The sequence below is a fragment of the Hyperolius riggenbachi genome, chromosome 2 (assembly GCF_040937935.1).
Source record: "Hyperolius riggenbachi isolate aHypRig1 chromosome 2, aHypRig1.pri, whole genome shotgun sequence".
Classification (NCBI taxonomy): domain Eukaryota; kingdom Metazoa; phylum Chordata; class Amphibia; order Anura; family Hyperoliidae; genus Hyperolius; species Hyperolius riggenbachi.
Genome location: NC_090647.1, coordinates 91,775,340 through 91,788,942, shown reverse-complemented (window position 1 = coordinate 91,788,942; position 13,603 = coordinate 91,775,340). Strand labels below are relative to the sequence as shown.

The 13,603-nt window shown below is 43.2% G+C and overlaps 1 protein-coding gene across 3 annotated transcripts in view; it reads right to left on the bottom strand.

The window, feature by feature from the left end:
• Positions 1-13,603, bottom strand: part of BRCA2 (BRCA2 DNA repair associated) — a 90,859-nt gene that overhangs the window by 23,494 nt on the left and 53,762 nt on the right. For all 3 annotated transcript variants that reach the window (XM_068267050.1, XM_068267048.1, XM_068267049.1), the window contains 5 exons: positions 10,239-10,337; positions 6,993-7,062; positions 5,959-6,245; positions 4,075-4,265; positions 2,803-2,990 (listed from right to left, as the gene is read on the bottom strand). In XM_068267050.1, coding sequence (XP_068123151.1) covers positions 2,803-2,990; positions 4,075-4,265; positions 5,959-6,245; positions 6,993-7,062; positions 10,239-10,337 — 835 coding nt within the window. The remainder of the gene's footprint in view (positions 1-2,802; positions 2,991-4,074; positions 4,266-5,958; positions 6,246-6,992; positions 7,063-10,238; positions 10,338-13,603) is intronic.

Here is a 13,603-nt window from a genome sequence, read left to right as displayed (position 1 = left end):
TTAGCTTGGCAAAAAACAGAACACAGCTACATAAAAAAAAAAAAAGTCCTGAACACTCACCAAACCCCCATCGCAGCTTACAAGAACCCTTAAAGGAGATCCGAGATGAAAAACTAACTATATAACAACAAGTAATTTGTCTATATATCTTATCTAAAGTTTAGATAGTTTACACAGCAAATCTAGCTGCAAACAGCTTTAATAGAAAATTATTATGTCTTCCTGTGATACAATGACAGCAGCCATGTTGTTTGTAAAGATTACACAGAGGCAGGCGTATCTGTATCTTGATCACTAAGCCTGTGAAAAAACCTAATCCCCCCCTCCTCCCCTCTGCCTCTGAAATCAATGGCTAGTAACACCTTCTCCTCCTCCTGCCCAGACTGAGCTCCCATGAGCCCTTGCTACTGCCAAGGCTCTCTGAAAACCTGTGAGCGTGGTTTATTTAGTTTATAGGGAATTAGAGTATTAACCTGCCTGGCGTTCTATTAAGATCGCCAGGGAGGCTGCGGGAGGGTTTTTTTCAAATTAAAAAAAAACTATTTCATGCAGCCAACTGAAAGTTGGCTGCATGAAAGCCCACTAGAGGGCGCTCCGGAGGCGTTCTTCCGATCGCCTCCGGCGCCCAGAATAAACAAGGAAGGCCGCAATGAGCAGCCTTCCTTGTTTTGCTTACATCGTCGCCATAGCGACGAGCGGAGTGACGTCATCGACGTCAGCCGACGTCCTGACGTCAGCCGCCTCCGATCCAGCCCTTAGCGCTGGCCGGAACTTTTTGTTCCGGCTACGCTGGGCTCAGGCGGCTGGGGGGACCCTCTTTCGCCGGCTGCGTGTGCTGCTTTTTATTTGAGCCAAATCGGCCCAGCAGGGCCTGAGCGGCAGGCTCCGGCGGTACTGGACGAGCTGAGCTCGTCCAGACCGCCCAGCAGGTTAAAACAAAAACAAAAAAGTATTTGGCTTGAGGAATGCTCTATAAACAATAGGAAAGGAACACAATTATGCAATGAGTAAAAGTTCACCTCGGATCCACTTTAATTATACTGAAGGTTTATCAGACACAAGTGACAAGGATGGCATGGAATGTTTTAGACAAGAAAATGATAATTATCGTCATACAATTTCAGGATTATAGAAAATTCTAATATATTAGTATTTTTCTGTCCTTCATTGTAAAAATGGCGATGACCTTGTAACAGCTTCCAGGTCAGCACTCCGTTAAACAGTAATATCGCTTGAGCCATAGGGAAACATGGACATTACCTTGCACATTAGTTGTCCTTTTAGTTATAATGGACAGCAACTAAAAAAGGGCCCTAAGGCCTTCAGCTTCCTGAGAGACAAGACTGTGACTAGATTTAGTCAAAACTCGTATCCGTTCAGTACAAGGTGAAGAGGCGCCAAAAGAGTAAAAATAGAGAAAACGTTCTTTGCAACGCGTTTCTCAGGTATGACCCTGCTTCATCAGGCAATGGGGTAGGAGTATATGGCAAATGCAGATCTCAGTCTGGGTCAAGCGCCTCTGGCGTCTCAGAAGCGCTTGGCCAAGACTGAGACCTGCATTTGCCATACACTCCTACCCCCCTGCCTGATGAAGCAGGATAATACCTGAGAAACGCGTTGCAAGTGGAGTGAATCAATACATTTTCTATGTTTTAAACGTTAATACGTTTTTGTGTCTACTTGGAGGAGGTAATTGCACCACTGCCTCCCCATGTTTTAAAAGTTTTCTCTATTTTTACTCTTGGCGCCTCTGTTCACCTTGTACTATACGAGTCCACCCCTGGTGGAGGGGTGTTACCTCTCTCTTCTGATCTACGGAGAGCGACTTCTTAACCCTGAGTGAGGACAGGGTTAATCTCCCCACCTGCACCTACAGTGGTTGCCTGAGTGGTAACCCTGGCTTGTGAGTATAAAAATACTTTATCATCAATTCACCATTACCAGTACATACTACACTATATCGGGCTCTCAGTGTCATTCTATAATTGGAGCTCAGTTCAGGTTCACTTTAACCACTTGCCGACCGCGCACTCATACCGCGCGTCGGCAAAGTGGCAGCTGCAGGACCAGCGACGCAGTATTGCGTCGCCAGCTGCAGCCTAATTAATCAGGAAGCAGCCGCTCGTACGAGCGGCTGCTTCCTGTCAAATCACGGCGGGGGGCTCCGTGAATAGCCTGCGGGCCGCCGATGGCGGCACGCAGGCTAAATGTAAACACAAGCGGAAATAATCCGCTTTGTTTACATTGTACGGCGCTGCTGCGCAGCAGCGCCGTAAGGCAGATCGGCGATCCCCGGCCAATCAGCGGCCGGGGATCGCCGCCATGTGACAGGGGACGTCCTGTCACTGGCTGCACAGGACGGATAGCGTCCTGTGCAGCCCAGATCTCCCAGGGGGGGGCAGGTAGGAGAGGGAGGGGGAGGATTTCGCCGCGGAGGGGGGCTTTGAGGTGCCCCCCCCCCGCAAAATGCCAGCCAGGAGGAGCGATCAGACCCCCCCTGCACATCATCCCCCTAGTGGGGAAAAAAGGGGGGCGATCTGATCGCTCTGAGTGCCCTTTGATCTGTGCTGGGGGCTGCAGAGCCCACCCAGCACAGATCACCTAAAACAGCGCTGGTCCTTAAGGGGGGGTAAAGGGTGGGTCCTCAAGTGGTTAAAGCTGCGAGTAAGAGGTTACAAGTTTCCAGCATTGCAATTTCAAGTCCAACAAAGCAGACCCAGTAAAAGCACCCATGTAATGTGCAGCTTAGGTTTCCCACCACTGTGATATGGAAAGAACTGAAAACACAGCAGAGAGTCTCACCTGTACAGCTCCTCTCTGCCAGCAGTGAGCTTATCCGAGGGTACCAGCCAGCCTCCATCTGCGATCTGCACACCACCCTCTGGCAGGAAACTCTCCCTTGTGAAATAATCCAGGCAGTGGAAATCAAATGTCCTCGCAGATTCACTATTCATTCCAATGTGGTTCTTCACAACACCCAACCTGTACAACTGAATCGACGAAAGAAAAAATAAATCATGCAAGTAGAACTCTTCATGTTTGTGGCAGTTCTAATTTATCCATATCTCACTATGTCCAATAGAGATAAAGGGAATTCAGCTATTCAGCTTGAGATTGAGTAATAATGGACAATTTTAGATCTTTCTCGATTGAAAATCAACTGAACTGCAGTGTTGCCCTTTTCCATGCAGTGCAATGCTATAGGCTGCCAAGCTGCCACTGCTCCTGCCCCGCCCCCAGTCGACCTAGCTCTTTTTCCTCCTGACTGAGCAATACTTTCGGTTGATTTTCGATCAAAACCAATTGGAAGTTGATGGATGTGACATTTGGGGGGAATCTATTTCCTGCACATCGATCAAAACTGCAGGGAATCGAACTAGAACATGGACAAGGGTTTTAGGCACCTTTAGGGAAATGTAGCTAGTTAGGTTAGGATAAAGGTGGCCACTAATGATTCAATTTTGTTTCATCCAATCTTACAATTTCTATGTAATATAAGGTAACTGCCTGAAGTATCCATTCAGTATATTCACTCAATTTACCCTTATACTACATAGATTTGGTAAGATTGGATCATTAGTGGCCACCATTAGTGATACTCTGGGAGATGAGTTACAGTTAGGAATCGCCTAAAGCCCAGAGATTAAGGTGAGGCAAAGGTTCATGGGTAAGGTCAGAGACATAGCAGGGAAGTGATGGAGAAGTGCAAGAAGACAAGATTAGTGGTGGGAATGGGGGTCTTGCTAGAAATAGGTACATGCAAGGGGAAAAATTAGATTTAAGCATAGAAAGAGGATTTAGAATACTTTGAGGTAGCAGATGAACCTTTAAAATGAACTGTGCTCGGACAGTTCTCCCCATTCATTTGAACCAAGTAAGCCACTTTTATGACCGCTCAGACAACTCAGCAGATCTTCTTCTGGCAGTCAGGCTACAGAGTGAAAGAATGCATTCAGCCGATGCTGTCACTTTCACATCTGGCATGGGACCTTGGCTGAGCTCCATCTAATGTGTGTACATAACAGCACATAGCTGCAGATACATAGTGAAACAGTCTGTGGTATAAGCTGTTACCTGTGTCTTGGTATACACAGTAGGCCGCATCCCTTGTACTGCCTCCACCAGTGGGACTCTGGCTGCAGAAGAGGCTTTTAGCTGATACAACGATCCAGGGTGAGGTTTAATTCTCTGTCTTTGTTTCTTCCTTATTCTCATTTCCTGCATGTCTCGGGCACAGCGGAGGCTTGGAACTAACTGAGAAAAATCTTTTGACAGAAAAAAAACACAAATAGGATTCGCAAAGTGCTATAGTATTTATTTTCCATGCTATCCTGAACAAAGTGTGCATATTCATAGCTTTTTCTGTCAGGCACTGGCTCTGCCAGGTCTGTCAGATCATGTTTGTGTGCCCCACAGCTCTCACAAGTCTGTACCAAACTGATGCTTTATTCCATTTTTCCTAGTAAACTTTTATAGCATACAGTCATGTCACATTTGATTGCCAACAAGGAACATTTACTTTTATCAATTCAACATTCAGTTGTGTGCAAACTAAGTGGTTCCTAAGAGATGCTATACAAGACTTCATAGCAGAGTATAACCTAATTTATCAGCATCTATATAGGTTTACTAAGGACAGGTCCTGTTTGACTAAAGTGCTCAGCTGTTATGAGATGGTGAACGCTAGTGTGGATATTGGAAATGCTGTAGATGTGATATACTTGGACATTGCAAAGGCCTTCAATACTGTTTCTCACAACAGTTTGGTGCAAAAGTTGAGGATAAGACTGGGTAAGAATCTGTGTGCATTGATAGAGAACTGGCTAATGGACAGAAAGAAAAAAAGAGTTGTGGTCAATGGATCATATTAAAAATGGGTGACTGTTAGCAGTGGGGTACCACAGGGGTCTGTTCTGGGTCCAGTGCTCTTCAATTCATTTATTAATGACCATATCATGCAAAGAGGAGAGTAGAAGATGTCTGGCACTGTAGCTTTTAATACAACACAGCAGGTGTACAATTCATGTGGCAATAGACACACACAAGGACAAAGTCCGTGAAATGCTGGTACTTATCGTGCTCTGCTGAAGGTGGGGAGTGCACGATAAGCCTCCGAAGAAGCAAGGCTCACCCCATTGTGAAACGGCTGTAAGGCCGTGCACCCTCTGGCGCCCACAGTTGCCTCCCCACCTTCAGCAGAGCATGATAAGTACCAGCATTTCACGGACTTTGTCCTTGTGTGTGTTTATTGCCACATGAATTGTACACCTGCTGTGTTGTATTAAAAGCTACAGTGCCAGACATCTTCTACTCTCCTCTTTGCATGATATGGTCACAATGTTTGAACTTTATGTGTCGTGAGCACGTAGCCGCTGCTGAAGTCCTATGCACTGCCTTTCGGCGGAACCGTTCACATCTGCAGTTTTTACTGAGTGCCTACCTATCCTCTTTGAAGTTCATTTATTAATGACCTAGTAGATGAAGTAGAAAGTAATGTTCCTATTTTTGCAGATGATGCAAAATTGTGCAGAATTATCAAATCTGAGGAAGATCATGACATATTTCAGAAGGCTCTGGATAGGATGGCTATATGGGCACATACATGGCAGATCAAATTCAATGTTGAAATTCAATGAAAATTTAATGTTGAAAAATGTAAAGTCATGCATTTTGGTCATACCAATGGTCTAACACCATACGAAATACAAGTGTCAATACTTCATCCTACTACCAATTACTGTATTCAACGGCAAACAGCTGCAGCTAAAGCAAATAAAATATTGTGATGCATTAAAAGGAAATTAAAACTCTAGATGCTAGCATAATATTGCCTCTGTTTAAATCCCTAGTAAGGCCACATCTGGAAAATGTTATTTAGTTCTGAGCACCGGAGGTCCATTGCAGTTTAGAGCAGGTGCAGAGACAAATATCCCTATTCAGTAATAGCACTGTGTGTACCTGATTCATTACTCTTCATTCCACACTCAGGCAAGGCAGCCTGGGCACACGGTTTATCTTGCAGTTTGTGATTTCCCAGCTGTGGATCAGTGCGGCTGGGTGCACACCCCTCTGATGGGAGAGGGACGGTCACCTGGAAAGGGGAGACTGATCTGGACATGGGCTCCCTGTCTGGGTGGCTTCTGGGGTCACTGGAAACATCTGCAGGCAGGGACTGCTTCCCAGATGGAAAAAGTCTTGGAGCAGCGAGATGGGAAATGCTGGCTGCATTCTTTCCTGCAGAAAAACTACAAGAGAAATAAAATGTTCCAGACTCTGCGATAGTATAAGTGCTGCATAAGAAACTCCAACATATTTGTTACTTTATGAAAAATGCACACTAAGCATAAGAGATGCTAACATATGACTAAGAGCCAAGAGCATTGTTCTCCCCACTTACCCCGCCCACCATGTGACATCACTCTTGCCCCTTCCTCCATAGAACAGAGCACGCCTCTAAGTTGCATGCAAGCAATGCGTCTGTACAGCCTTGCAATGTCGCCCATGGCATCGGATCCCGGCCCCCGTCCGGTGACATCGATTGAGCATGTGTATGGGCCTTTTAGGAATTTATGACCTGCTCTATCAGCAACCAGAAATGCTGCTCAGATATAGCGGCACAGCCTGTTCTGTTGTATACAGAGGAGAAGATATGTGGCGAGCTAGCGGCAGGAAGACTGGTACAAAACAAATAGTGCTCAGTCATCATATAGTGATTGGTCACAATGAATTGCTGAACTGCATCATGGGAAAGCTGTACAGAACGTACATTTTTGTACAAGATGATCACATAGGATCTTCTCTGTAATGCTGATAACCTAAAATCTATACATGTGTTTTTGATAGGAAGGGGATTCAGGGCTGTTGCCCATAGTTTACTGGTCCAAATTAATTCACTGGGATGCTGCAACAAGAAATGAAGACCATACCATTCTGTTGATAATCCCTCAACCCTGTGTTATACAGTGTGTAAAATAAAGCTCATGCTGTAATACCTGGCAGGATCACAAGTTGATGGCTTTAGGGAAATATCATAAAGAAATTTTCTTCTATCTTTCAAAGTACCTAAAAGACAAATGAACAAACAAACAAAGAACAAGCAATCAGAATCGATGTATGTATGGGCACCTTTTGCTATGTTAAATTTAAAGCAAACCTGACCCTATCCTCATCTACACGGTACAATTTTAAAGAGAATCTGTATTGTTAAAATTGCACAAAAGTAAACATACCAGTGCGTTAGGGGACATCTCCTATTCCCCTCTGTCACAATTTCGCCGCTCCCCGCCGCATTAAAAATAGTCAAAAACAGTTTTAAAAAGTTTGTTTATAAACACACAAAATGGCCACTGAAACAGGAAGTAGGTTGATGTACAGTATGTCCACACATAGAAAATACATCCATACTCAAGCAGGCTGTATACAGCTTTCCTTTTGAATCTCAATAGATCATTTGTGAGTTTCTTTCCCCCAGCAGCTCTCACCCACTGAACAGTTACAGGCTGATTGTTTCTTCCTGCAGACAGCTCTCCCCATGTCTGTAATTACTCAGTATGTGACTCCTTTCACAACAGAGGATTTATCCAGCTTGTAAAAGATAAGAGAGCAGAGAAAAGCTCGCTAATGTAAATAACACACACACGGAAGTGTGCATAGAGGGGCCTGGAGGGGGGGCGTGCATAGCAGATCAACACTGAAGAGTTGGCAGCCTTCCACACACAGGGCGACAAGTCCGACAGGGGAAAGATACTGTAAGTGGATTTATTACAGAGATGGTGATAGTAGAAAGTGCTGCAGTAAGCCAGAGCACATTAGAATAGGTTTAGGAACTTGTAGGATGGTAGAAAACAGGATGAATTTTTTGTTACAGAGTCTCTTTAAGTCAGATCGGATCTATTAGATGGATTTATTAGATACATTTCCAACAGGTCCAATCGGATTGCATTAGGATTTGCAATAGATTTGGGGTTCTTATCAAAGCAAAGTCTAACACAAACTTGATCTGAAACAATTTGGACATCTACACATGGTGCAATTTCTTATTAAATCCATCAAATCGATCCATCTATCTGATGGAAAATTGTACCGTGTAGATGAGGCTTATGATCCAGAAGAGGGATGGCTAAAATCAGACCACTGTTATATATAGAAAGGACCATAAATAGTTCATGCAAAGTCTTTTTGGTGCAAAAATTATCAAAAATACTTTGTCACAAATTCATTAAAAAAATTACAGAAATACTCTCAATGAAATGCTCCTTATGAATATACAATATCTTCCAAAACAGGACTATACCCACATAGTGCAATGAAAAACAGGCAACGACACGCTCGTTTCGGGCACAAAGCCCTTCGTCAGGCCCAATGCACAAAGCACTATCTATAAAAAAACACACAAATAAATATACATTAGCGACATTAATATAATGTAAGAAGATAAATCCCGGCACCTCACAGAGGGATATTCCAGAAAAAGTGTGTGGGCATGGTGTAAACACCAAGACTCATACAATGGGTCTTAACACCTGTCCAAGAAATATCTAAAAGTGTCAAAAAAGGAGGAGAAAGAAACAAATGAAGAACACCAGCTGACAGAAAGACCTACAGATTAGTAAATATCAATCTGCCGGTCACGCTTATGAATTGTAGGAAACAAAGCATAAAGGCTGCCAACCCATAGTGGTGACTAACACACAAGACCTATAAATATTGGTCTTAATGTCACCATAGAAGAAACAAGTAACAGGACAAATAGAACAAAGAAAAGATAAAATATAATCTTAACAAACCTATTGATCCTGAGGGAAATGCAAAAACAGGAGCATCAGAAGATAAGAGGGACATCTGTAGCAACCAGATGTATAAAACACCTTAAAAAAGGCATATAGTAAAGGTTTGGTTTTGTATTTTGGGTTTTTATTCGTTTGGGCATAGTGCCTTGGTCTGCTGACTATTTACCACCTTTACTATATGCCTTTAAGGTGTTTTATACATCTGGTTGCTACAGATGTCCCTCTTATCTTCTGATGCTCCTGTTTTTGCATTTCCCTCAGGATCAATAGGTTTGTTAAGATTATATTTTATCTTTTCTTTGTTCTATTTGTCCTGTTACTTGTTTCTTCTATGGTGACATTGAGACCAATATTTATAGGTCTTGTGTGTTAGTCACCACTATGGGTTAGCAGCCTTTATGCTTTATTTCCTATAATTCATAAGCGTGACCGGCAGATTGATATTTACTAATCTGTAGGTCCTTCTGTCAGCTGGTGTTCTTCATTTGTTTCTTTCTCCTCCTTTTTTGACACTTTTTCTATTTCTTGGACAGGTGTTAAGACTCATTGTATGAGTCTTGGTGTTTACACCATGCCCATACACTTTTTCTGGAATATCCCTCTGTGAGGTGCCGGGATTTATCTTCTTACATTATATGTCGCTAATGTATATTTGTGTGGTTTTTTTTTTTATAGATAGTGCTTTGTGCATTGGGCCTGACAAAGGGCTTTGTGCCCGAAACAAGCGTGTCGTTGCCTGATTTTCATTGCACTAAGTGGTTAAAGTCCTGTTTTGAAAGATATTGTATATCCATAAGGAGCCTTTCATTGAGAGTATTTCTGGAATTTTTTAATGAATTTGTGTCAAAGTATTTTTGATAATTTTTGCACCAAAAAGACTTTGCATGAACTATTTATGGTCCTTTCTATATATAACAGTTCTCAATGGGTCAAGTGGATGACCTTAAAAAAGGATTAAAAAGTTTTTTTCCTTCATCTATCTAAAAGGAATAATTCCCAATTATACTATACTAAAATCAGACCACTCCAGACAAACTGATATTTTGGGAAAGTGTCAGAAATAATATGACCCAGCCTATCCATTTCCATAATCGTGCCAACTTTGCTCTCAAATTAAGTTATAGTGTCCTGGGAGGTGCCCAAAATACTGTAGAACCATGTATAGAAAAGGTAGTAAAGAGATCCTACCTTCGATGAGTAGTTCTCACATATAAATGATCAAAAGAAATCTTACATTTATTGTGCACTCACACACACGTGTCACAGTGTAAGATGCTTCCACGCGTCAAATGTCATGCCTTTAAAAAAGTAGAGTTTTTGTCCCGGTCAAAGATTAGCTGGCAGTCTAAAGGTTAAACTTTTACTGATAATTATGAGAACTACCTATTGAAATAACACAATATCACCAGCAGACGTCATTACAAAATAACCATGGCAACGAAAACCTACTGCTGGGGCTGCTTGTCACAGGCATCAAAGTCAGCTTGGATTCATTCTGTAACGATCTGTCAAACTCTGGTAAAAGCTGTCTTTTGATTGGTGGTTCACCTATAAATACAAAGGGAGTTCAAACACAAAATATAAACATTTAGTACAAATAATGTATACATGTCAAACATAAGTAAATTTGTAATCAAAGGAAAAATGTATACATGATAAAAAGCAAAATACATTTAGCAAAGTTTGAATGCCCTGAGAACGGTTCCCACCCTCATTAGCGAAATAATGGTAAAATCCAGATTAAGGCCGTGTTCACAATGGCACAAAAAATGTTCCATTTAACAAGACGAACCAGAATGGATCCTATGCAAAGCATGGTGATCCTGTTCAACTTTTCTGGATTCGCCGGACAAAGCTGATGGCGACAGAATCAATGCTAGCCTATGAGAACGGAGGGTGTCCTCTCTCACTAGGCTGCTCGTCGCGTATATTTAGCAAAATACTTACCTGCCGCTGCCTATTTGGGTCCTCCGTGCTGCTGCCACAGCTGCCAGTCGCTGCACCGAGGAAATTCCTGGTATACCAATCCCAGAGCTCCAGCAGAAGCATCAGGCTACAAGTGGTTTGCAATAGACCATTAGGAAACGTCCCTTCCCAGAGAGGATTCTCATTGTTCACAAAGCAGTGGATCAATTAAAATCCTCCCTGGTGCTCACTCCCATTGGTCTTTTTCCAACCAATGGGAGCCTGATGCTTCTGCTGGAACTCAGATTGGAAAACTGACATTTCTAGCATGCAGGGACCCAAGCATTGATGCCAGTGGCGTGGAGGAACCGAATGTCCAGCAGCAGGTACCGAGTGGAGAACAATGGAATAGAACCAGATGAAACACGGATTCCATTGTAACATACTGTTCTGTTTGAAAAACTGATCCTGTAAAAACAGATCCATTTTCTATTTATTCAGTACAGTGTGAACTGGGCCTTAGTCAAGAAACCAGTGTGCTTTAACCTCCTGAGCGATAATCCCGAGCTGAGCTCGGGGTATATCGCGCAGGAGGATTTCTCAGGCCCTGGTGGGCCGATTTGCATAATTTTTTTTTGTTACACGCAGCTAGCACTTTGCTAGCTGCGTGTAACTTCCGATCGCCGCCGCTCGCCGCCGATCCGCCGCCGCTCGCCGTGCTGTGCAGCCCCCCCCCTCCCCGACCCCTTGCGCTGCCTGGCCAATCAGTGCCAGGCAGCGCTGAGGGGTGGATCGGGACTCCCTCCGACGTCACAACGTCCATGACGTCGGTGATGTCATCCCGCCCCGTCGCCATGGCGACCGGGGAAGCCCAGCAGGAAATCCCGTTCTGAACGGGATTTCCTGCTTACTCTGATCGCCGAAGGCGATCGGAGTGGGTGGGGGGATGCCGCTGCGCTGCGGCTATCATGTAGCGAGCCCTGGGCTCGCTACATGATTTAAAAAATAAAACATTTAAAAAAATAGTGCTGCGCCACCTCCTGGGCGATATAATTGTATCGCCCAGAGGGTTAATTTCTGTAACAACCGCCTCGCGCCAAAGGGCGTGAGCGCGGCGGCAGTCCCAGGACCGCCTTACGCCAATTAGCGCCAAGTCCTGGGGCGGGGTTTTGCAGGAGATCGCGCGCGCATCTTTGCTTGAAGCCTACGGTCCTCAAGAGGTTAAAGAAAAACAACAACAAAACATTAGTGTGAATCGGTATGGGGTGAGCCCACCCATGATTATTGTTGCTAGTTTTTCTGGGCCAGCCTTATGATGCAAGTTCAAACTCCTGACCTGACTGTTCCTATAATCACTGATGTGATGATCCGTATTGATTCAACTGCTTGAGAATCCATTAGCACACTTTCAGAGCACAAAATCAATGGGTGGCACCTGTGCCTTGTGCTTCTTCCTCCCACAAATCTTATTTTATGGCTTTCATGTTTTAAAGTGTTTTTGGATGTGTGGTAGAATGGATTTTTACTCAAAAATGGATATTGATCAATGTACACTTACAGATGAACTTATTGCAGTTCTGCTGGGTTCATCAGGGTCTAATCATTATGAATGTATTAGAAGAAAAAAAATAAGTCATTACATCACATACAGCCAATGAAAAGTAGGCTTCACTATTAACATAAAAAAAAGGAACACCAAGAGCCCCAATAGTGTAAAATATACTGGTAAATGGTTACTAGATAGAGTAAATATTAATACTCACAAACCAGGGTTACCATTAGGCAACCACTGTAAAGGCAGGTGGGGAGATTTTCCTGACCCCACTCAGGAATAAGAAGTCGCTCTCTGTAGATGAGAAAAAGGGGGTTCAACCCTCCACCCAGGGTGGACTTAATATTATGCAGGAGAACAGAGGCGCCAAAAAAGGATAAAAGGAAGCTAAATGAGCTTAAAAACCAAATTCTGTACACAGAGGTGCCTGGCTCTTCTACTGACCACACATGCTATTGCTCCGTTGTTATTGCTTGATGAAGCGGAATCAAACCTGCGAAACGCATTGCATATTTGGAGTTCATAAATAAAATATATTGACTGTCTTTATTACAGTCGTTGTGTGTCTACTTGGAGGAGGTAAGTCCACCACTACCTCCTATTTACCAAGAATTTGGTTTTTAAGCTCATTTAGCTTCCTGTTAAGCTTTTGGCGCCTCTGTTCTCCTGCATATCACTGTTAACATGCACCTTTTGTGGTAACGTGCTGTAAGCTGAGATGTCACATGCCGCTATACTAAACTGCAAACGTTGTACAGGTGGTGCATTTCAGTGCGGAAAGCCGCTGTTAAACCACACTGCAACACGCCGCTATGAACGTAGCCTTAATCTGTCAACTGATGCTTTATTTTGAATGAATGTATACGACAGCTGTATTGTTAGCTCCTCCAGAACCCGTATAAATGACTGGGTGTCTATATCTCCAAGACTGTGCACACACCTACCATGTGGTAAATAATGGCATACATTCCAAATCTAATAAAACTCAAATACTTTTTGTTCATGCCAAATGACTTAGCAGGTATCCATTGTTTAGCTTCATGAAACTAATGTGAATAGCTAATATAAGAATGTATAGGCAACTGCAACTTTCCACCTCCTCTCCCTCAAATATTGTATTGTGTGGTATATTTCCCTTCTTCACTCTGCTGTGTGGGTCTTGTTGAATTAATCAGGGTAAGGGAAAGGTCATAAGCAAGGGACAATTTTAACTTTAGCACTTTTTGTTTAAATTAAATGTATGTACATTTCTTCCCTAACCAGCACTATCTGCTGTGGTGGCTTAAATCTCCTAGGATCATAAGGAAACTTGCAATACCAATTTTTTTACAAATAAGAATGTTTTTGCCATCTCAAA